Source organism: Manis javanica, chromosome 16 (genome assembly GCF_040802235.1).
Source record: "Manis javanica isolate MJ-LG chromosome 16, MJ_LKY, whole genome shotgun sequence".
Taxonomy (NCBI): domain Eukaryota; kingdom Metazoa; phylum Chordata; class Mammalia; order Pholidota; family Manidae; genus Manis; species Manis javanica.
Genome location: NC_133171.1, coordinates 58,963,172 through 58,985,668, shown reverse-complemented (window position 1 = coordinate 58,985,668; position 22,497 = coordinate 58,963,172). Strand labels below are relative to the sequence as shown.

General features: G+C 49.3%; 2 protein-coding genes across 9 annotated transcripts; both read right to left on the bottom strand.

Moving 5' to 3' along the window:
• Nucleotides 1-6,879: 6,879 nt before the first annotated feature.
• NEU1 (neuraminidase 1) lies at nucleotides 6,880-10,725 on the bottom strand. 2 transcript variants are annotated; one of them, XM_037005166.2, is made up of 6 exons: nucleotides 10,365-10,725; nucleotides 9,809-10,001; nucleotides 9,031-9,104; nucleotides 8,084-8,266; nucleotides 7,710-7,932; nucleotides 6,880-7,611 (listed from the first exon to the last, which is right to left on the bottom strand). In XM_037005166.2, exons 1-6 carry the CDS (start codon nucleotides 10,554-10,556, stop codon nucleotides 7,385-7,387), a joined length of 1,092 nt encoding a protein of 363 aa, XP_036861061.1. In that variant the 5' UTR covers nucleotides 10,557-10,725; the 3' UTR covers nucleotides 6,880-7,384. The 2 variants fall into 2 exon arrangements, with proteins under 2 accessions (XP_036861061.1, XP_017521934.2); XM_017666445.3 differs by having other exon boundaries at nucleotides 8,842-9,104; nucleotides 10,365-10,722.
• A 264-nt stretch (nucleotides 10,726-10,989) lies between these two features.
• Nucleotides 10,990-22,458, bottom strand: SLC44A4 (solute carrier family 44 member 4). Of its 7 annotated transcripts, XM_017666441.3 has the most exons (22): nucleotides 21,998-22,049; nucleotides 20,684-20,713; nucleotides 20,168-20,216; nucleotides 19,666-19,739; nucleotides 19,459-19,537; nucleotides 18,541-18,640; nucleotides 18,335-18,460; nucleotides 18,108-18,168; nucleotides 16,760-16,841; nucleotides 16,596-16,679; nucleotides 16,117-16,352; nucleotides 15,910-16,009; nucleotides 15,191-15,283; nucleotides 14,786-14,888; nucleotides 13,104-13,357; nucleotides 12,923-13,017; nucleotides 12,716-12,819; nucleotides 12,518-12,591; nucleotides 12,208-12,278; nucleotides 12,004-12,098; nucleotides 11,847-11,931; nucleotides 10,990-11,224 (listed from the first exon to the last, which is right to left on the bottom strand). In XM_017666441.3, the coding sequence occupies exons 1-22, from the start codon at nucleotides 22,029-22,031 to the stop codon at nucleotides 11,103-11,105; spliced, it is 2,151 nt and encodes a 716-aa protein (XP_017521930.2). In that variant the 5' UTR covers nucleotides 22,032-22,049; the 3' UTR covers nucleotides 10,990-11,102. The 7 variants fall into 7 exon arrangements, with proteins under 7 accessions (XP_017521930.2, XP_036861049.1, XP_073080706.1 ...); XM_037005154.2 differs by lacking the exons at nucleotides 20,684-20,713; nucleotides 21,998-22,049 and adding an exon at nucleotides 22,126-22,458; XM_073224605.1 differs by having other exon boundaries at nucleotides 14,786-14,866; nucleotides 15,918-16,009; nucleotides 20,684-22,090.
• Nucleotides 22,459-22,497: the final 39 nt, after the last annotated feature.

The following is a 22,497-nucleotide window of genomic DNA, read 5'->3' as shown; positions in this document are numbered from 1 at the left end:
GACTTCAACACACCACTCACCCCAAAGGATAGATCCACCGGGCAGAAAATAAGTAAGGACACACAGGCACTGAACAACACACTAGAACAGATGGACCTAATAGACATCTATAGAACTCTACATCCAAAAGCAGCAGGATATACATTCTTCTCAAGTGCACATGGAACATTCTCCAGAATAGACCACATACTAGCTCACAAAAAGAGCCTCAGTAAATTCCAAAATATTGAAATTCTACCAACCAATTTTTCAGACCACAAAGGTATAAAAGTAGAAATAAATTCTACAAAGAAAACAAAAAGGCTCACAAACACATGGAGGCTTAACAACATGCTACTAAATAATCAATGGATCAATGAACAAATCAAAATAGAGATCAAGGAATATATAGAAACAAATGACAACAACAACAACACTAAGCCCCAACTTCTGTGGGATGCAGCGAAAGCAGTCTTAAGAGGAAAGTATATAGCAATCCAGGCACACTTGAAGAAGGAAGAACAATCCCAAATAAATAGTCTAACATCACAATTATTGAAACTGGGAAAAGAAGAACAAATGAGGCCTAAAGTCAGCAGAAGGAGGGACATAATAAAGATCAGAGAAGAAATAAACAAAATTGAGAAGAATAAAACAATAGCAAAAATCAACGAAACCAAGAGCTGGTTCTTTGAGAAAATAAACAAAAGAGATAAGCCTCTAGCCAAACTTATTAAGAGAAAAAGAGAATCAACACAAATCAACATAATCAGAAATGAGAATGGAAAAATCATGACAGACTCCACAGAAATACAAAGAATTATTAAAGACTACTATGAAAACCTATATGCCAACAAGCTGGAAAACCTAGAAGAAATGGACAACTTCCTAGAAAAATACAACCTTCCAAGACTGACCAAGGAAGAAACACAAAAGTTAAACAAACCAATTATGAGCCAAGAAATTGAAATGGTAATCAAAAAACTACCCAAGAACAAAACCCCAGGGCCAGACGGATTTACCTCGGAATTTTATCAGACACACAGAGAAGACATAATACCCATTCTCCTTAAAGTGTTCCAAAAAATAGAGAAGAGGGAATACTCCCAAACTCATTCTATGAAGCCAACAACACCCTAATACCAAAACCAGGCAAAGACCCCACAAAAACAGAAAATTACAGACCATATCCCTGATGAATGTAGATGCAAAAATACTCAATAAAATATTAGCAAACAGAATTCAACAGTATATCAAAAGGATCATACACCATGACCAAGTGGGATTCATCCCAGGGATGCAAGGATGGTACAACATTCAAAAATCCATCAACATCATCCACCACATCAACAAAAAGAAAGACAAAAACCACATGATCATCTCCATAGATGCTGAAAAACCATTTGACAAAATTCAACATCCATTCATGATAAAAACTCTCAGCAAAATGGGAATAGAGGGCAAGTACCTCAACATAATAAAGGCCATATATGATAAACCCACAGCCAGCATTATACTGAACAGCGAGAAGCTGAAAGCATTTTCTCTGAGATCGGGAACCAGACAGGGATGCCCACTCTCCGCACTGTTATTTAACATAGTACTGGAGGTCCTAGCCATGGCAATCAGACAAAACAAAGAAATACAAGGAATCCAGATTGGTAAAGAAGAACTTAAACTGTCACTATTTGCAGATGATATGATACTGTACATAAAAGACCCTAAAGACTCCACTCCAAAACTACTAGAACTGATGTCAGAATACAGCAAAGTTGCAGGATACAAAATTAACACACAGAAATCTGTACCTTTCCTATACACTAACAACGAATCAATAGAAAGAGAAATCAGGAAAACAATTCCATTCACCATTGCATCAAAAAGCACAAAATACCTAGGAATAAACCTAACCAAAGAAGTGAAAGACTTATACTCTGAAAACTACAAGTCACTCTTAAGAGAAATTAAAAGGAACACTTATAAATGGAAACTCATCCCATGCTCATGGCTAGGAAGAATTAATATCGTCAAAATGGCCATCCTGCCCAAAGCAATATACAGATTTGATGCAATCCCTCTCAAATTACCAGCAACATTCTTCAATGAATTGGAACAAATAATTCAAAAATTCATATGGAAACACCAAAACCCCGAATAGCCAAAACAATCCTGAAAAAGAAGAATAAAGTAGGGGGGATCTCACTCCCCAACTTCAAGCTCTACTACAAAGCCATAGTAATGAAGACAATTTGGTACTGGCACAAGAACAGAGCCACAGACCAGTGGAATAGATTAGAGACTCCAGAAATTAACCCAAATAAATATGGTCAATTAATATTTGATAAAGGAGCCATGGACATACAATGGCAAAAGGACAGTCTCTTCAACAGATGGTGCTGGCAAAACTGGACAGCTACATGTAGGAGAATGAAACTGGACCATTGGCTCACCCCATATACAAAGGTAAACTCAAAATGGATCAAAGACCTGAATGTAAGTCATGAAACCATTAAACTCTTGGAAAAAAACATAGGCAAAAACCTCTTAGACATAAACATGAGTGACCTCTTCTTGAACATATCTCCCCGGGCAAGGAAAACAACAGCAAAAATGAGCAAGTGGGACTACATTAAGCTGAAAAGCTTCTGTACAGCGAAAGACACCATCAATAGAACAAAAAGGAACCCTACAGTATGGGAGAATATATTTGAAAGTGACAGCTCCGATAAAGGCTTGACGTCCAGAATATATAAAGAGCTCACACTCCTCAACAAACAAAAAACAAATAACCCAATTAAAAAATGGGCAGAGGAACTGAACAGACAGTTCTCTAAAAAAGAAATACAGATGGCCAAGAGACACAGGAAAAGATGCTCCACATCGCTAATTATCAGGGAAATGCAAATTAAAACTACAATGAGGTATCACCTCACACCAGTAAGGATAGTTGCCATCCAAAAGACAAACAACAAATGTTGGCGAGGCTGTGGATAAAGGGGAACCCTCCTACACTGCTGGTGGGAATGTAAATTAGTTCAACCATTGTGGAAAGCAGTTTGGAGGTTCATCAAAATGCTCAAAACAGACCTACCATTTGACCCAGGAATTCCACTTCTAGCAATTTACCCTAAGAATGCAGCAATCAAGTTTGAGAAAGACAGATGCACCCCTATGTTTATCGCAGCACTATTTACAATAGCCAAGAATTGGAAGCAACCTAAATGTCCATCGGTAGATGAATGGATAAAGAAGTGGTACATATACACAATGGAATACTACTCAACCATAAGAAGTGGAAAAATCCAACCATTTGCAGCAACATGGATGGAGCCGGAGAGTATTATGCTCAGTGAAATAAGCCAAGTGGAGAAAGAGAAATACCAAATGATTTCACTCATCTGAGGAGTATAAGAACAAATGAAAAACTGAAGGAACAAAACAGCAGCAGAATTACAGAACCCAAAAATGGACTAACAGGTACCAAAGGGAAAGGAACTGGGCAGGATGGGTGGGTAGGGAGGGATAAGGGGGGGAAGAAGAAGGGGGTATTAAGATTAGCATGTGGGGGGGGAGGGAGAAAGGGAGGGTGGGCTGCACAACAGAGAGGACAAGTAGGGATTCTACAACATTTTGCTAAGCTGATGGACAGTAACCGTAATGTGGTTGTTAGGGGGGACCTGATATAGGAGAGAGCATAGTAAACATAGTATTCTTCATGTAAGTGTAGATTAAAGATTAAAAAAAAAAAAGAAAGAAAGAAAAGAGGGATTACTCCTTGATAGGATAAAACTATTGGTAAATCAAAGATCAACGCATGCTTTAAATATCCTTAATGTTGATCACTTAAAGGGTGTCAGATGATCAGCTATGGAGGTACTCTTTTCTGATAATATTCCTTTCTTTTAATAAAAAAAAAAGCAGTCCCTGTGTGCTGACCTTCAATGAGTTCTGCACACTGGTATAAGGGCATGTCAAATTGTGGGCAAAGCGTCTGTTTGTTTCTATGCAGAAGGTCAAGGCCTAGCTTGGATACCCAGAAAATGAACTAAGATACGATATGAGGAGGAGCTTCCGGCGTCAGCACTCTCTGGAGGACTCGTGCCGGGGGATGATCATCAAAAAGCCTCCACAGGGATCTGGGTGATGCTGCGGTTGTGGCTGCGTCCACCCCACCGTTTCCTGGACTTGCCATAGGAATGAGGAGGGAGATGTCTAGGCTGGCATGTGCATACAGTGAGACAACGAATTTGACCAGATCTGTACTGTTGGAACTCAACCAGGAGTTGGGAGGGGTGCAAGTTGTAGCACTCCAAAATCTTATGACTATAGACTATCTACGGTTAAAAGAACATATGGGATGTGAATAGATCCCAGAAATGGGCTGCTTTAATTTGTCTGATTTTTCTCAGACTGTTCAATTACAGTTGGACAATATCCATCATATCATAGACAAATTTTCACAAATGCCTAGGGTGCCTAAATGGTTTTCTTGGCTTCACTGGAGATGGATGGTAATTATAGATTTGCTATGTTTATGTCACCGTATTCCTATTATGTTAATATGTGTGTGCAAATTAGTAGTTTAAAACCTATACATGCTTAAGGTACTCTACAAGAAGATATGTCAAAGAAATAATCAATCCTCCCATGTTTTCTTCCATATGCTACCTCTATAGCTTTTCTTCTTCCTTCCTAATTACAACCCTTAAATAGAATTCGTGCCTCATATCGAATTTACCGAGTATCATAATTCCTCCAGGTGGTAAAGATACCTCAAGACAAGTGCTGGGCATAGAAGCCACAGGGCATAAATCTGCAAAGAAGTAAAAAGCTAACCTTTTCAAACAATATGGCTTCTCTCTCACTTACCAACTTTACATTTCCCTGTATGGCCCCGGAAGATGACTGGTTAGCCAGAGATGGGTAAGATTCTTCAAGGGAGGAACAACCTAAGACAGGTACAGTCGCAGGGGGGCCATTAGGTGAGAAACTGGGGATCAACAGAGGTGAGGCTCAGAACCTCATCCCCCCTGCTTTGAGAGAAATCTGCATCCGTGGATGTTTTGCTGCCCTTGTCTAGCTTGGATTAATACTTAGTCCACAGGCACACACCTGATCATCTAGATTTGCCCTCTTACAGCACTAAACTATGTTTTCTACCTTTATCTTGCATCTACCTACCACTTCAGCATTTTATTAAAAATAAAAATAATAATAATAAAGGGAGAAATGTGGGATCAACATATAAATCAAGTATAAAAATCAAACGAATATTCATATTTGACGTGATTGTTTATAGTTCATAATGCGTGATCAAAACCGAAAGTTTCTGTGATGAATGCCCTTGTACTGTTCACCATGTAAGAATTTATTCACTATGTAAGAATTCGTTCACCATGTAAGAACTTGTTCGTTATGCTTCAGAAGATTGGAGACTGACGAGAATTAGGCTTGAGATGGATTAATGATTGTACATTGAGCATTGACCCCCCTATACAGAATTTTATTGTAGTTAACAACCATTTTATCAATAAATATGGAGATGCCCTCTCAAAAAAAATAAAAAGAGGGGTTGGGGTAGGGCCATCTGAACCCACAGCTCCACTTCAGCTTTACTCAGGGAACAGCAGACTATTGCCCCCCTGAAGACGCACACAGCACCTGTGAAAAGCACAGGTCTCCTTCCTCAAATGGAACCCAAATCTAATCAAACCTCTGCTAATTGAATATGCAAGTGATGGCGGGGGAAAAAAATGACGCTCTGAGGAAACAAACTGATGAATCTAGAGTAAAATGTTCTACAGGACAAATAACCCTATTTCTGTGTAGATGGTATCTTAAAAGAAAAGAGAAGGTGGGGCTACTGTAGATTAAAAGAGACTTATAAGACATCAAAATGCAACGTGTAGATTTCCTTTGGATCCTGATTTGAACCAATCAACTATAAATCAGATAGTTTTGAGACATTTGATGAAATTTGAACACTGGGTATTGATGATCCTAGAGTTTGGGTGTGCAATGGCATTTTGGTTATATAATAAAATGCCCCATTTTAAACAATGAGATGCTTACTTATGCATGTAGGTAAAAACCATGAGGTCTGGTTTAAAATACTTCAGCAAAGGGAGGGAAAAGAAAAAAGAATCAAGAGGCAAATGTGGCAACATCCTTATAACTGTTGAAAGTTGTTGGGTACATAGGGTGTACATGGGGTTCATTAAGCTATTTTCTCTACTTCTGTGTTTTTAAACATGTCTGTGAAAAAGTTGATAATGTATTATGGATAAAATATAAAACTACACCATCTCTTCACAGAGTCGGATTACTTCACTTCTTCCATCAGAGAAATGCTCCTAACATTTCTTAGAAAAGCAGTTAAAACAAACTGACTGGAAATGACTGTGGCCCTCACCCCTTAGTCATTACCATCTTTGCCATCTTGTCCAGGCACTGTGTTTTCTTCCTATGTGGAGGGAAGTTTGGCTGTCCCTCTCACATGTTACCCACCTTCTTCTTAAAGGATGATGCTATTTTTTCACAGCCTGTCACTGTGCCTACTTCTCTGTGGGGCTAGCCTACACGAGGCTTCCCATCTGCATTTTACACGCCTGCTCCCTGCTTCACAGGGACAGTATGCACACCCTCTTAGAAATATAAAGCAGAGTAGATTTCTAACTGATGGGGCTCCTTTTCCTATGCCTCATTACACCTGTGAAGATCGAGCTGTTTTTCTGTGATAAGGAAGAATGTGAAAGGGAAACATGGATCTGATTTGCTAAGGTTAGGTTTTCATGGGCAGTAAGTCTACCAGCTTCTTCTCCAAAGCTTGCTCCCATCCCACAGGGACATGAGGACAGTAGACACGAAGAGATACACTGAGGGAACCACAGAGACTCTATAAATGTTCATTCTCCTTCATTAAAAATGTGTAGTCACAAACATTTTGATTCATAAATAGTCAAGGTGCACACAGTCCTTTACCCTGAAATGAATTATCCTACCTTTCAGGGATATTCACCAACCCTCTTCAAAGTCAATATCCTTCCCCAAAGAGGAAGCCCAGGCTCCTCCAATTCCCTGAGTTCACATTTATTCAATTCCCTAGGCTGCCCCCAGCTCTGCGCAGTAAAAGGACCAATCACTGTCTTGGGAGGGCAGAAAGGATAGGGGCCAAACCCAGAGATGTGAAAGGGAGGTGCTCCCAGGTGAGGGCAGGACTTCCCATGTGGGAGAAGCCAGGTTTTTGGCCCTAACAGATTTCCCTGTCAAAAAGAAGTATGTTTCACAACAGGTTAGAGTCTACATGAAGTGGACCTATCTCTGAGGCACCTCCAGCCAGCCCTCTGCAGACCCATGGTCCTGAAGACTGAGTCCAGGGCCTTCTACCCTGTGGCAGGTAAACAGATCAGAGTGTCCCGTAGACGCTGACTTTGGCCATGGAGATGCTCTCTGTATACTGCTTTCGGCCTTTCTCATATAGGATGTAGAGCTGGGGGGCCTGGTCCTCCCTAGCTGTGCTGCCCTCCAGGGTTGCCAGTGATGAGTAGCCACTAGGACCTGGCCACAGCTGGATCATCTCTCTCTGCCATGAGGTGCCATTGCTGAAGCTCCAGCGCAGGGTCAGGTTCACTCCTGGGGAGAGCAGCAGAATCACAGAAAGGAGGGTCTCTGCCCAGGCCTCCACTAGATAGCAGTGGCTCATCCACTGACCCCATTCAGCAGATACTCACGAAACTCTGGGTGGGATGGATTGGAAAAGAAGACAATGCCAGAGCTGGTGGCGACAGCTCCTGCAGCTACTACTGGGTCCACGAGCTCAGGGTCGAAGGTCACATCACGGGGCCTCAGAGTATCACAGGCATCATAGCTGCGGAGGACAATTCGGCAACGACAATGGTAGTTGTTCTGGTTCCGGGCGTTGATGACAACTGAGCCATCTGGGAGCTCATACGGCTGAGGAGAGATAACAGGGCTCCAGGAACACCCAGGGAGCAAGGTTGGGTGGCATGGAGCTGGGCAGCTAGACCCTGCATCTGTGAGTAAAATGGTGCCCCATAGGACAGGGCAGGCACAGTGGGTGGGGAATGGCCCATGGATTCCTGACCTGGCACTCATCAGGGTTGAAATCATTTGCTTGCTTGCGCTGGTCATAGGGGATCCCTCTGATCCCATTCCCATAGTGCCAGGTGGCTCCGTGATCATCACTAAGGAGGCAGAAGACCCCGTCCCGCTCCAGTGTCCCATGGCCACACACGATGAGGCGGCCCTTCCGCGGCTCCCACTGTTTCTGTGGAAAGGGAGCTGGGTGTCACAGAAGGAGACACTGGGGCGGCTCAGAGGCAGGCCAACTCCAAGTGTGAGGACACACCTGGTCCCCTTCAGTTCTGTCCTTGCTGAGGGTCACAGAAGGATCCCATAAATACCCACTGCCTGAATTAAGAAGCTTTTTGCATAATAAGTTCCTTCAGGATATCCAGGGTGTATGCTGGACAGGTTGCACCCAGGACAAGGGGGCTCAGCCACAGGGATGCATGGCTTAAAGCACCTGGGCTCACTCACCAAGCTGGGCACCGTGGCACAGGCTTGTGTCTGCTCAAAGGAAGGGGTTCCTTTTCCCATTCTGCACAGGTACCACATGGACTAGTGCAGCCCTGCTGACAACCCCCAAATGGGAAGCCAGTGGCTAAGTTCCACTTTCTTCTGGTAGGATGTTCCTCCTAGGATATCACTTTCTTCAAAGGAATCCCGTCTAAGACAGAAAATCTGACTTCACAGGACCTTGTCCTTGGAAGGAATCCACTTTGGGGCATCTCCCAGACTCTCTCCACAAGGCAACCCCATCACTCATCTCAGGACAGAGACCTGAATGCCTGAGCCTGGTCCAGGGGCAAACACCTCAGTGCCGATATCCAAGGAGAGGTTCCGGGGCAGGCTCCAGGAAACACCATCATCCTTGCTCCACACCAACATGGTGGAGGCCACCTGGCAGCCGGTCTTGTGAGCACAGAGGGAATAGAAAAGGAACACCACTCCTGTCTGGTTATCGCTCACCACTGCCCCCAGGTTCAGCCCATCTCGGGTCTCCCCATCGTCTACAATGAAGGCTGTAGGAGACCATGTGCTGCCTGAAGGAAAAAAATAAGAAAGCCAGAGTGAGCACTCTGGAGGTGCCCTTTCCATCACCTGCTATTAATTTCCTCTTCCTGCTAGAGACCCACGGCCTTGGAATGGACCCAGATCCCTACAACACCTGCCCCTCTTCACCTCTTTGAACTTTATCTCTTCCACCCTTGTTTACTCCATCTTGCCAAACGAGATCTTTTCCATTCCTCAAACACTTTTCTGTCTTAAACTTGGCATAGGCTTGTGACATCTGCCTCCAGGCTCACACTTTCCCCTCTGAGCCTTTGCTCATATATCACTTATTTATAATTCCAACCAAACTCCAGCACTCCCCATACCTCTTGCCCTGTTTTATTTTTCTCCATGTGTTTATCACCTTCCAAAACAAAAAATAAATGTACTTATTTATTATGTTTATTGGCTCTCTCCGTACAACAGAATATAAGCCCTGTGAGGACAGAAATTCTTAGTCTGCTTTGTTCATAACTTTGTTCACAGAACCCAGAACCACACATGGTATATATAGTAGGTTTTCAATAAATATTTTAATGAATGTTCAAGGCCTACATGATCCCAGTTTCCTGATCACTGCCCTGGAAGGCTTCCCTCCTTAAATTCCCTTCAATTTCCCTTATCCTTAGGGCCCTTGGGCAGGTCAGGATCCCCACTCATCCAACATAAGCACCAGCACCGGCGACCTTTATACCTTGGTCCACGGACCTCCGAAGAGCGATGAATTTGGCGCCCTCATCCGATGAGGACATTTTTCTGGCCTCAGTGAAGGCAAGGAGAGTCCCCCGAGGAGTGGCTGTGATGAGTGGGATGCGGAAGGTGTCCACTGAGCCGATCTTCCTCCCGCTCACCCATAGCAGCTGCTCCATGGTCACCAGCGGCTGAACCTGCGAAGGGAGGAGAAAAGAGTCAATGAGGGAAAACTTGGGGTTTTAGGACAGATAAACAGCTGCTCAGAGTCGAGTTTCCCTCGGAGAGACAGAGTGTTGGGGATCCTGAGTGGCGGTGGAGGTCCCGGTTTTGAAAAGGAACGGGAACCCAGAGTCCTTTGGCGCGCAGCTGGAAGCTCAATGAAGAGGGGACTCGGAGAGGAGGACAGAAATCGGAGGAGAGAACTGGAAGTGGATGGAGGGAACAGGGTCTGGGAGCGGGGGTACAGTCCTGCGGAGGAGAGTGGGCTCAGCTAATGTACCGGGGAACACTGGGCATAGATCGCCCACTGGGGCCGCGGATGGGCCTATACGACTCACCAGACCGAAGTCCTGCTCTGCTCTTGCCCCGAATCCTGCCAGAGACAACTGCAGCAGGAAGATGACGGCAAATACCTGAACCCTACAGCCTCCCCAGGACCCCAGCATCCGCGGTCCCCTGGGTCTGACCAGGAGCACTGTGCCCGGTCGCTCCGCCATCATCTCTTCCCCGCGGCAGCCGCGAACCTGCATCCCAGGAGAGTACGTGGGTTGCAAGCAGTCGGCTGACCCACGCTCTTTAAATGCTCAAGTCTCTCTCTCTCTCTCTCTCTCTCTCTCTCTCTCTCTCTCTCTCTCACACACACACACACACTCTCCCAAACGCGCCCCAAGCCTTGCGCGCCGCAACTCAATTGGCCCTCAACACGCCAACCGCCGCCCCCCCCGCCACGTGACGCCAGCGCCCGGAACTAGCCTTTCCCGTTGGCCCTCTTTGGAACCCTGAGCAAGTGACCCGGCGGGGAGGTGCATTGGCTGCAGAGCGCATGAGGCGGGCGTTAGCCCATACAAGCCTTTTGATTGGCTGCTGCCCCTGGGGCCTTATTTAAGGAGCGAGGTGGGACATGTTGGGGGCGGGGATTGTGTGCTGTCTTGAAGAGAATGAAAGTTCCACATTTTGGGGAAATAAGGTATCAATCTTTAATAAAACTATTTTAACACAAAACCGAGATCTGGAAGTCGGGGTGGGGCGGGGAGGCTGTACAGGCGGGGTGCAGCCCTGGGTCAAGGCTGCGGGTTTCACTTCTTCCTCTTTTCGTTTCCCGGAGGCGCCTCATTCTTCTTGCCCAGAATCTTCAGCAGGGACTTGGACATGTAGTAGGGCCGGTCCAGGGAGCCGTCGTTCCGCTCCAGGTCTTCCACTGAGCCGCAACAGAGACCCGCTGGAGAGGACCCACGGGCCCACTCCCTCCCCCCGGGAGAATCAGGGGCTAAGAAACAAACTGCCTGACATCCAGGCTCCACTACCCTGGTTGTCTTTTTTTTTTCCAGGCAGGTTTGTAACGTACCGGGTATCTTACATAATCTTAAATTTACTCATCTGTAAACTGGAGTCAGTACTACTATAATTCATAGCGTGAAAAGGATTAACAGAAAAAATTAATGTCAATCGCTTAGCGCAGAGCCTGGTACATACTAAACCTGGAATGAATGTATGTATACAGTAGGGTAAGAAAATCCCCACACACTACAGCCACCTGCTGGGAACTATGTTGTGGCAAACTTCTACCCTCGGTTTTCTAGGAGAGGATACCTGAGGCCTCTCCTCTGGAATGCACTCTTGGGAGCCCCCCACTAGCCTAGGAGCTCACTTCTTCCCTTCTTCCCTAAACCCCTGGCGTGAGGTCAGAAGGGGCTCTCTCTGGCTCTGTTTTCTTTAATTCATAGAGTCGCTGTTTGTAGACACAAAGTCTCCATATAAGTGAATAATCTGGTATCTTGAAGTTGGGATGGGGTGGGGTACACCGTGGGGATGTCACTCACAGAAACAGAGGAAGAGTGTGTCCACGCACATGCCAAAAACGCTGAAGAAGCCACTGGCGATGACGTAGGCCCCCAGGATGGAGGTCTGGAAGACACGAGGCCCATTAGGGCTCCTTTGGGGAGTTGGAGGGTGAGGCAGAGATGGGGAGTCACTTACCATGATGGGCAGCCAGTAATAGTTGAGTTGGGGGTTCTCAAAGTCTTTACCCAGGCCCTGGATGCGACCAGTGAAAAAAAAGAAGGACGAGACCCCTGTGGGTGAAGTCTGGAGGTCAGTGTCACTGCTCTGAGGTCACCTCTTCAGCTGCCCCGCAGCCCTGTCCTCTGTCCCTGTATGCAAACTTTTGGCTCTGGTCCTTACCGACACATCCAACCACCAGCAGTTTCCCAAAGAACAGCAGCAGATCTGTGACTTTGTCCAGGACAACCACCCTGTTTGGAGAAGGCTGGGGGTGAGAGCCTGGCAAAGCTAGGGTTGGGAACAGAATTGGCTGTATAATTTGCTATGACAGATGCAAAATTAAAATTGTTCACATTTCAAGATGAAAGCAGTGGAATATGAAACCAAGCTCAATGCCCTGAGCACAGCATACACATGAAGCCTGCCTTAGAGAACAGATCACCGGGAGTGCGGGTTGAGTGAGGGGTGGGAGTGTAGAGGAGAGCCTGACCTGATAATATTTCGCATGAGCAGCATGAAGGCGTTTTTGGCTGAGATGCAGAAATTCTTTCCATAGATGGCAATCTGGGTGAGATAGACAGGTCAGTTACTAGGCTTGTCATGAGCTTTCCTGCAGTGGGGCAGGAGAGGTGGCAGCACCTAGGCCAAGGAGCCTGGGAACAAGGGGTTGCTGGGCAGTGGGGCTCACCATTATGTATGCATTGCGATTCAGGAACTTGATAAATTTCTCCAGACACCAGAGGCAGCACTTGAAGCAGCACATGAGGCAGCGGGTTACAGGATTCTGGGCTCCTGGGAGTGAGTAGGGCTCCTGTTTGCTCACTGGCCCCTGAGAGCTGCTCCCCAAGAATCTTGCTGCTCAGCTTGGACTTCCTAGCCCCTGGCCTTGGCTCACCTCTCAGTTTGTGGTCAATGTACTCCAAGATGATCCTGGCTATCTGCACAAGGGTCAGGATGAGGGCTCCAAAGGCTAGTGACCCAGAGTGGTAACTGCAGAAGAATTAGGTAGTCAGAGGCAGTCCCAGGACCCCGGGATTCCCAGGCTCATGATTGCCAGCCTCCTGCCTCTGGCTTACCGGAGTGTGCGGATGAAGGCAGAGCTCAGGGGGAAGGAGGGGATATCCTTGGGCTTGTTTAAAGCCCAGTAGAAGGAGGCAAAGGCCCCAGCCAGGACACACTGGCCTAGGGCCAGTACCCAGTTGAGGGTCCAGAATAGCCCCAGGATCCCGTAGATTTGCAAGTTGAAGAGAGTGCGTTGTACCAGGCCTCTGGACGTGTAGTCCTGGAAGATGCACATCAGCCCTGGGCATGAGGAGTTCACGGGCTGGGCCTGGTGAGGACAGAGTAGGCTCATTCCCAGCCAGCTCCTGCCTTCTCAGTAGGGAGGGAAGTAGCTGCCTCCCTGGGCTGGGGAAGATGGTTCGTTCCAGGAGATCCATCTCCAGTTTCAAACTGAGGTCAGCTTGCTTATTGTGAGTGTGATTAGCTTCCTTCAGTCTATGGATGGGCACAAGAGCTCCCAGCTCTGTGTGGGTCAAGCCTTAAAGGTGCCAGGGGCCTTGTGACCCATGCCTAGCTCTCCCTCGCACTTAGTAAGCAATCCCCTCCCTGGGCAGGGCAGCCTCTGCAACTTCAGCCAAAATGCTTTCTAGCAAAATTGACAGACTGAGTATTAAATGGTATTAGGGAATCACTGGTAACTTTATTGGGTGTGATAACAGTATAATGGTTATGCTTTTTAAAAGTCCTTATCTGTTGAGATCCATCCTTATGTATTTGTAGAAATGGCACCAAGTCCAGAATTTGCCTTAAATAAACTCCAGAAAAAAAAATGCAGGTGGGAAGGATGGGGAGTTAGATTAAACTAGAACTGTGGAAAGGCGAAGGTGGTGAAATCTGGGTACAGGGATTCTCTGTGTGTTTGAAAATTTCCATGACAAAAAGTAAAAAACGTGGAAATTAAAAAAAGCAACAACACCCTTTCCAGCATATGTGACAAAAATCTTGATAATTGCTGAAACTGAGTGTGTGTTTGAAGTTTTACAGTAAAATAAACTACTTTCCATTTTGTTTGTGGTTGTGGGTTTGAGTCCATCTCCACTGCTAGCTCCTGGCTCACGCCAGAACAAGAAAGCCCCTCCCTTTCCTTTGTAGAGTCAGCTGACACCTGTGGGCACAGCCCCAAGGTCCTAGCTCAGAGGGCTGAGGACAGTAAATATCCCCCAGTCCAGGGCCACTCCCTGGAAACCTCAAGAGTATGGAGAGGCAGCCCCTCCTCCAGGGAGTCCCACCTATTGCCCAGGGCACTGTGTTATGAGGGAGGAAGACTTAAAAAAACTAAACAAAACTCTAGTTATTGGCTCTTACCTGGTGCCAGGCATTGTACTAAGCACTTTACTGCCCCATATCATTTAATCCTCTCAATCCCCACCCCACCCCCCAGGGACAGGTATTATGATTATCTCCATTTTACAGGTGCCTGGAGGGTGAGGGGCTAAGGGTCCTCCAGACAGCGGAATGTTGGGGGAGGGGTGGGAAGCTTTGGTAGCCAGCCACCCGAGGGCCTGTCACTGCCCTCAAGCACAGCATAGCTCCTCTTCCAGCCTCTGCTGGTTCCCTGTCCAGCTCTGCTGGGGCCTGTTGTGTGACATTTAGTCAGCTCCTTAGTCTCTCTGGTCCTTAGTCTCCTTTGCACAACGAGGGATTTGGACCAATCACCCCGTTGGTGCCCCTCCATGTCCACCCCCAATCCTCTCACCGTGGGGTCACATGACTTATTCACTGGCGCTTTTGTACACTTGGGCAGGCTGTCGTTTGGCGCCCAGAAGACATACTGGGGCTGTCCCGATGTGGCCAGGTACCCAGAGGGAAGTTAAGGAAGGCATGGTCATGGTGACGCGGGAGGGGGACCCACAGGCGCTCCCTCCTCAGGGACCTCATCTCAGGTGTTTGAGCGGGTTGTTCACTGCACAAGGGGCTGGAAGTCAGCCTGGACTCGCTCTTTCAACTCTGCCCAGGGGCAGGGCTGTGCCTGCCCAGAGGAAGGGGTGCCTTCTTCCAGTTGCATTAAAGCACTGTATAGGCAAGTAATGCCCTGTCCCCCCCAGCCCTCCAGCTCTGCCCCAGGCACTCCAGGAGGGCCCGCCATGTGGGCAAAGGATACAGAGCGGTCATGGCCCAGTAGGCAATGCAGATAAGCAAGAGGACAAAGGTGACCAGTGGATAGAACATGGTAGACATCATGTGTCCCACAGCCCTGCAGGGAGATGAGAGCAGTCCGCCACATGGCCCTGGCTGAGCCAGGCAAGGGCCCCACCTCCACCCTTGCTCCATCCCCCAAGGCTGGGCACACAGTAGTTGCTCACTGAATGAACTGAACTGAATAATCAGGCTGAAGGGACTATTACAAACTAGAGTCACAGAGAAGCCACCTGGGACAGCTTCAGGGGAAGTAAGGGAAAAGAGTCCTCAATTATGGTCTCTTGACCAATTTGGCAGGTAGGTCCTGGTTGGGAGCAAGCTCTGGCTTCTATTCCCAACCTGGATCCCTGCCATTCTGCCACCACCACCACCACCACCACCACCACAACCACCGTGAGGAGCAGTGTCAACCCTTACAGAGTGCCTGCTTCATGTTTCAGGCAATGGACAAGACACCAACTCATTTCAGCCTCCTGACACCACCACAAGGTAGGAACTACTATTACCCCTGTTTTTAGAGATAGGTAAACTGAGGCTTAGAAGGGCTAAGTCACATAGCAGTGTTAACCACTGCACTACTCTGCCCTTCTTTTCTAGGGCTCCCTGCCACCTTCACAGCACCCCTATCTTGGGCCCACACCCCTGCCCTTTGCCCCCTCTCCCTCCCAGACAAGCCCTGACTTGCTGGCCTCCTTCAGGAGGGCAATGGCGATGCGAATCCGCTGCCGCAGGAAGATGAGCACCAGTAGCAGGATGCCTTCAAGCACAGCCAGCACAATCACTGAGGATAGACAGGGAGGAGAGGGGCCTGGGTTAGGGCCAGGCATGGTTCTGGGCAGACTCCCCACCCCAGGTGGCTGATGGTTCATAGGTGGGCAGGGCACTCACAGGCTGCCAGCCAGGTCTCCTGAACGCTGCCATAGGCGCTGAGGTTAGTCATGAATTGCAGCTGGGTGATGGTGGCCCCCTTGTCCCGCAGCACTTGGTATTCCCTCCAGCAGTGGTAGATGCCATATGCTAACACTCCCAGCACCCCCAGGATCAGCCCCAGCACCAGGGGTCCAGCCACCAGGCGCAGAAGCAGGATAAACAGCAGGCTCAGGACCAGAGCCACACCTAGGGCACTGTGGGCAGGGTGAGGGTCACCTCTGGTCCCCTAAATCTTTCCCCTTTCAGAGGCCCCAACTGCATTTCCTCACACCCGCAGTGCACCCAGATTAGACCCCCTTTCTCAAAAATCCTGTTGGGCTTGGGGTCCATTCCGAGCTCTGGCTCCTTCTCCTCTGTTCCAAGTCTTTATTTCAGACATTAGGTGAGGGGGTAACAGGGGAGAAGGGAGACTAGAGTAGGGGAATCTGGTGACTCACACAAGTATCCAATACCAGGATTGGGCAAAATCCTCAAAGATCTTCACACTGACATCACGGGAATTGAGACTATCAAGAAGACCACTGTCAGAAAGAGACAGAGTTGATGCGGCTGCGGGTGGGAAGGGGTAGGGACAGTGATGTGGGGGCAGGGAGATGCCCACCTGATCCCCTGGGAGGTGTTGCCGGTGATCCCTGAGAGCTCAGGTGGAGTGCTGTTGGACCATGGAAAACAACGCCCCAGAACTGGAGGGAGAGACCCAGGGCCACTGGATGAGAGAGCCAGAGCTTCTGCCTTGGAAGTCTCTGGTTCCCACCTCAGCCCACAGGGCCCTTGGGGAAGGGAGAAGAGAAGGGCTCTGGCCCTATCAGATGGGCTGCTCTTGATTCCACAGCCAAAAGGGAGCTCCAGTCCAGGCTGCCTTCACTGTCTCTCATACCCCTTTCCTCCCTTCCCTGCCTTGCCTGGGCTCAGACCCTAGCTCCTCTGCCTGACTCTCTCAAGTCTCCACCCCAACCTTGCCACCCTTCAATCCACCCTCTGCCCGAGTGCCAGGGAGACCACAGCACAGCACGGTCCTCAGCCTTCCTGTGTGCTAGCTCGCTCCGCTGCTCAGATGCCTCCAGATAGTGCCCAGGTCCCTGGCCAGGCCGCAAGCCCACTTCCCCTCACCTCTGTCCCTTTGCTCTCCCTGAGCCTCTTGGAGTGCTCTCCCTCCTCCAGAATCCCATCCATTACTCCCTGTTCAGCTCCACTTCCATCTCACCTCCTCCAGGAAGCCTCCTCACTTCACCCCCATCTCCATGGCACCTATCATGTATCCACAGGCCCATTTATCACCATTTGTGAGGTAGGCTTGCTTTGGTATTTACATACTAAAGATAAGGAAATCAGACTCAGAGAGGCTGAGTAACTGGCTCCAGACCACACAGCTGGAAAGCACTGGAATGTAAATCAAGATCTATCCAACTTTGGAGCATTCATTTGCAACGCTTTCTATTGTACTTGTATTAAGAAATGGATGTCTTTTCTCATCCTATAATTAAAATAGATTTTTCTATTAAAAAATTAACATTTACTGTTGAAGAGAAAAACATACAGAAAAAAGTCCCAATATCCAGCCACATTCACTTGTAACGTTTGGATGACCATCCTTCCAGTTTGTTTCCTATGCACATACACGATGTGTGCAGATACATTCGTCCATGTGTGTTTTTATGGCATTCTCATGCAGTCTCTTGGTGAACATCTCTGATTTCTCCACCTCGAATAGGGAGCAGTTTCATCTTCCCTGAGTCTATCTCCAGTGCCTGGCACACAGCAAGTGCACAGTAACTGCTGAGGATCTGACTGCAGGGTCATGCAGCAGAGAGAAAAATGAAGACCTGATGCTAATTCCAATTTTGCCACAGATGAGCTGTGCAACTTTACTATCTCTGGACCTGGTTTCCTCGTTTGAGCATTAAAAACAGAGGACTAGATGATGCCTGAGGAAGGAATGTGCATCTTACCTGGAGTGGAAGGGAGGAGAAAGCTGGGACAGAGTTCCTGTTTCAGGCTTTGGAGGATAGGCTGGGTGGAGGGAGGACAGACAGACACAGACATAGAGCATCACGAAGGAGCAAGCCTCCTCACCACCACCACCACCACCATAGTCATCATCTACCCATCCCCCTCTCCCACCTCCACCCACGTGGCTCCTTCTCCCCAACAGCAAGGATGTTGGGGCAGCGCTCACCATATCCCAGGGCACCCCTGGTTGACAGAAGTTCCTATTTTCAGCGTAGAAGACCTCCCCGACCAGCTGTGAGTACTGGTCCACTTGCACGGTCCATGCGGCCTCTGGGCAGGAGGACACACACACCTGGGAGCAAGGAGCATGCTGAGGGGCTGGAATCCAGCCCCTGAGGGTGATCTGGGCAGAGGCAGGCTCCAGGCTCTGACCTGGGGTGTGGGGCACTGTAGGCCATTTGTGGCAACTGTGATGATGTTGGTGGCCAGGATGCAGCTGAAGATGTTGAAGTATAGGAGATACGGTTTATCTCTGCAGGGAAGGAAGCATGTGCAACAGGGTCTGGTCAGTCTTTGGAAGGGGGAGGGACTGCCAGGGCCGTGTCCCAAGAGTGCAATGGGCCCAGCATGGCCAAGGCACGGACCACCCAGCTTCTGGTCTCAGCTCAGTCCAGCTGAGAGAGTACAAGAGACATCCTAAGATTTCCCAGAGTAGTTGAGCATCGAAACTGCTAGCAAATGGTTAAGAGCTTGAACTCTGGAGCCAAATCACCACCCAGCTTTACAATTTTGAGAAAGTCATTTAACTGCTCACTGCTTCAGTTCCATCATGTGTAATATAATAGTAGCTACTTCATAGGGTTTAAATTAGTTTGTGTATAAAGTACACTGCCTGGAACATAGTAAACACCATATAAATGTTAGAGGTTTTATATTTATCGAACATTTCCAGCATGTGGGAACTGACAGTATTGCTTTCGAAATCATCTTTCTGTTTCAGATGAGGAAATTAAAGCTCAGAGAGGTTGAGTACCTTGCCCTAGGCCACACAACCAGACCTTACTTAGCCCAGTAGGGGATTCAAACAACAATCTCTGGACTCTAAAATCCAGCACTTAACTATGACTCTATAATTCTGGGGCAACTCAGAAGCCAACTGTCGAGCAATGGAGGCTGCTCAATGTGGCTGAGTGGTGAGATTCAGGGGAGGCTGAGGTGGGGGGAATCAGTGGGAACAACAGGAAAGGGTCAGAGCCTAAGGGTTTTTTGTGGGGATGGGGGGAGGGTGGTCCTCTCACCCATGGCCCATTTCACCTCCCTCCTACCCCCTCTTCCTGCCTTGGTACTCACTTGTTTGCCCCCACCCCGCAGTAGGCCCCGGTAGAGTTCCTGGGGTAGAGAACTTGCTGGGGATCTCCATACAGCCAGGCTGGGGCCAGACACAGAAGATGAAATCACCAGAAGACAAGGACATTGAAGGGAGCAGCCATGGGTATGGTCCCTCCCAGGTTCATTGCCCTCAGCCACCACCCCAGCTCTGCACGGCTGGAAACTCACCTACGAGCCCCACCACGATGTAACCCAGAATGAAGAGAAAGAAGAGGACACAGCATATGATATCTGTGCAGCCCCTGGGAGAGAAATGGAGGAAGCTTCTGGAGAGGGGATGCGGGGGCCTGGCCTGGAGGAATCCTGGGTTGGAGAGCTGGGGGAGGCCAGACAGTGGACATCGAAAGATTTATCTTATTTTTCTTAAGGAAACCTTTTTCTAGGTGGATAAACTTTCTTCTGAAGTAGAATACAGAAAATTGCCCAATTCACAAATACTCAGCTGGTTGAATTTTCCAAAGGGTACAGGCCTCTGTGGCCAGCCCCCAGATCAAGAAACAGATCGCCAGCACACCAGCGCCCTCTTGCGCCCCCCTCTGGACACAACAATCCCCTCAAAGGCACCACTCTACTGGGGCAGTTTTCTTTATTAGAAACTTCTTACCAATATTTCAGCAAATATAAAAAAGCAAGACCCCGTTCCACCCCGTGGCCAGCGCCCAGAACTCACCTGTTCTTGATGGGGCCTCGAAAGGAGGGATCATATCTGACTGGTTTCCCTGAAGGGGCATGAGGAGTGTGGAGAGTGAGGCCCCAGAGGAGTCTCCCCACTTCCCGTCCTTCTCAAATCCTCCTCTGAAGCAGGGTCCCACCTTGCCCAGGACACCCCGCCCTGCCCCCCACCCCCAAGCCCTCAGGAGTTTGCGGGGGAGATGGACCAGGCCAGGCTCACAGGAGGGGAAATGGGAGAACAGGAAAGGTAGGATCAAGGACCAGAAGGAGGAGAAATGGGAACCTTCAGGGGTCATTTCTGGCTCACACCTTAAGGCTGGGAAATAGCCTTCGCCTTCTGTCCCCACCCTGGCTGTTTCTCCTGCATTTTGGTGCAGCTGAGATGTGGGATTCTGAGTCCAGCCATCTCAGTGACTCTCATGCCCCAATTCTTATCCTTCTTCCAGCCCTGTGCCCTGCCTAGGGTGGGCACAGATCTGGAGCCCCTCAGGCAGGTCACAGCCCCTCTCCTTACCTGCTCCTGGCCCTATGTCCACCCTCTGGCCTGTGGATATGGAGAAATAAATGGGAGCCAAAGGCAACACCTCCTGCAGAGCCTGGAGAGGGTGGGGGCCCCTGGAGACTCCCACCCAAAGGGACCTCAGGCCACTGCCAGTCTTTGAGAGAGCAGTCAGGGTGACACCTGAGCCTGGCAGTTGAGATTGTGGCCGCATCCTGTTCCTGGTCCTCCCTGAGTACACACAGGGAGGAGGTGGGGCCAGGCAGCCAGGGTCCCATGTGGGCACTGAGGAGGGAGGGCAGAAGGCTGGGCAAGAATGTGAGAAGGGGTGGGGTCTGTTCTCCCCAGGTGCTCTGGACTCTGTCCTGCCAAGGCTTTCTGGACATGAGGTCAATGATTGACCCAAAGCTGCTCCAGGAAGTCTCCCAGGAAGTCCTCACTGCTCCCTCCCTTAGCCCCCTTTGCCTGTGGGAGGCCCCTCCTTTGGAGTTCCCCTCCTACACACCAGGAGCTCAGGCCCCCCCAAACCCCAAAGGGCAGGTCCATCAGTCCTTACTGCTCACAGGTTCTCCAGAGGCTGGTCCCAGCCTTATCCCCTCAGCTTCCCCCAACTCCTACTCCTAGGGACAGGCTGCCTACCCTGTTCCCCACAGAGATTCTGCAGACAGGCTGCCTGCTCCTTCTCTCCTCAGGCCTTACCCTTCACAGGAAGCCCTGAAACGCTCTGCCCCTATTCCTCAAAGTACCCCAAGACAGGCGTCCACTCCTAATAGCAACCCTGGAGGTAGCCCCAGCTCCTCACAAGGACCCCGGCACACCACACTGCCCCTGCTGCCAAGATGCTGGCAGCAGACTCCCTGCACCATTACCCCTAGAGCCCCCGCATCCCGGCTGGAACTTGTCCTCTCAGAGACCACAGACTTTCCTCCCAACGACCACAAATCCCAGCCTCCCCTGGTGAGCTCAGTGGCACTCCCAGCTGCTGAGCCCCACCCCCTTGCTCAGGCTCCCCAGGGCCCTGCCCTGAGGGACCCAAATTCCAGGCCTGAAACCCCACTCCTTCCAGGGACTTCAGCCCCAACACCTCATGGAGACCCCAGCTTCACTCCTCAAAGCTTCCCTAGCAATGGCCCCCAGGAGCTAGACTGTCCTCCTCCCAGAACCCTGACTCTGCCTCCTTCCATTAGCTGTTCCTGGGCCCTCCCCTCAGGGAGCCAGGACCCCCTTAGCTCCTCTCCCTGGGACCAGCATCAACCACCATTCCCCAGAGCACGCCCAGGTGGTTATCCCCACCCTTGGCAGGGTCCTGGGCCTCTGCCCCACCCTCACCGTGGGCCTCGTCTCCGTCCTGCTTTCCCCTCATGGCTCAGTCTCCAGAGTGACTGGAACCTGGGAGACCTGGCGACTCACCTGCTGCCGCCTGCCCCGCCCCACCCGCCCTCACGTCAGAGCCCCACCTCTGCCTGTGGTCCCCGACACTCTCTGGTTCCTCCTTCCCAACTGCTTGCCAGGAGGACAGCAAGGCTGAACCTGGGAGGGGGAATCAGGGCTGCTTGCTGAGGGCCCCATGGACCACAGCCTGAAGGACTTGGCATGCTCTTAAGACACTCCTGAGATTTTGCAAATTACCTCAATTGTGATACACTCAATGCCCACAAACTCCAGTCAAAGACTAAATGTTGAGATTGCCTTTCAGCCCTTGACCAAGCTCTGTCCAGTGGTCTCCCCACACTCCCCTCCTCCAGGTGGCTGTCCACGCCAGCCGTACCTGTTCAGCCAGCTTCAGCCAGCTTCCGGTCCTGCTCTGCCCTTTGAAGCGCACTCCCACT

Coding starts and splice junctions, on each gene's coding strand:
- NEU1 (XM_017666445.3), bottom strand. CDS start 10,556: ATGCAGGTTCGCGGCTGCCGCGGGGAAGAGATGATGGCGGAGCGACCG. Junction 7,933..8,083: donor TCAACCCTGATGAGTGCCAG/GTCAGGAATCCA, acceptor ATCTCTCCTCAG/CCGTATGAGCTCCCAGATGG. Junction 7,612..7,709: donor TCCATCCCACCCAGAGTTTC/GTGAGTATCTGC, acceptor TGCTCTCCCCAG/GAGTGAACCTGACCCTGCGC.
- SLC44A4 (XM_017666439.3), bottom strand. CDS start 20,882: ATGCGGCCACAATCTCAACTGCCAGGCTCAGGTGTCACCCTGACTGCT. Junction 18,169..18,334: donor CAGGGGTGCCCTGGGATATG/GTGAGCGCTGCC, acceptor CCCTCCACCCAG/CCTATCCTCCAAAGCCTGAA. Junction 12,592..12,715: donor ATCGCAATGCATACATAATG/GTGAGCCCCACT, acceptor TATCTCACCCAG/ATTGCCATCTATGGAAAGAA.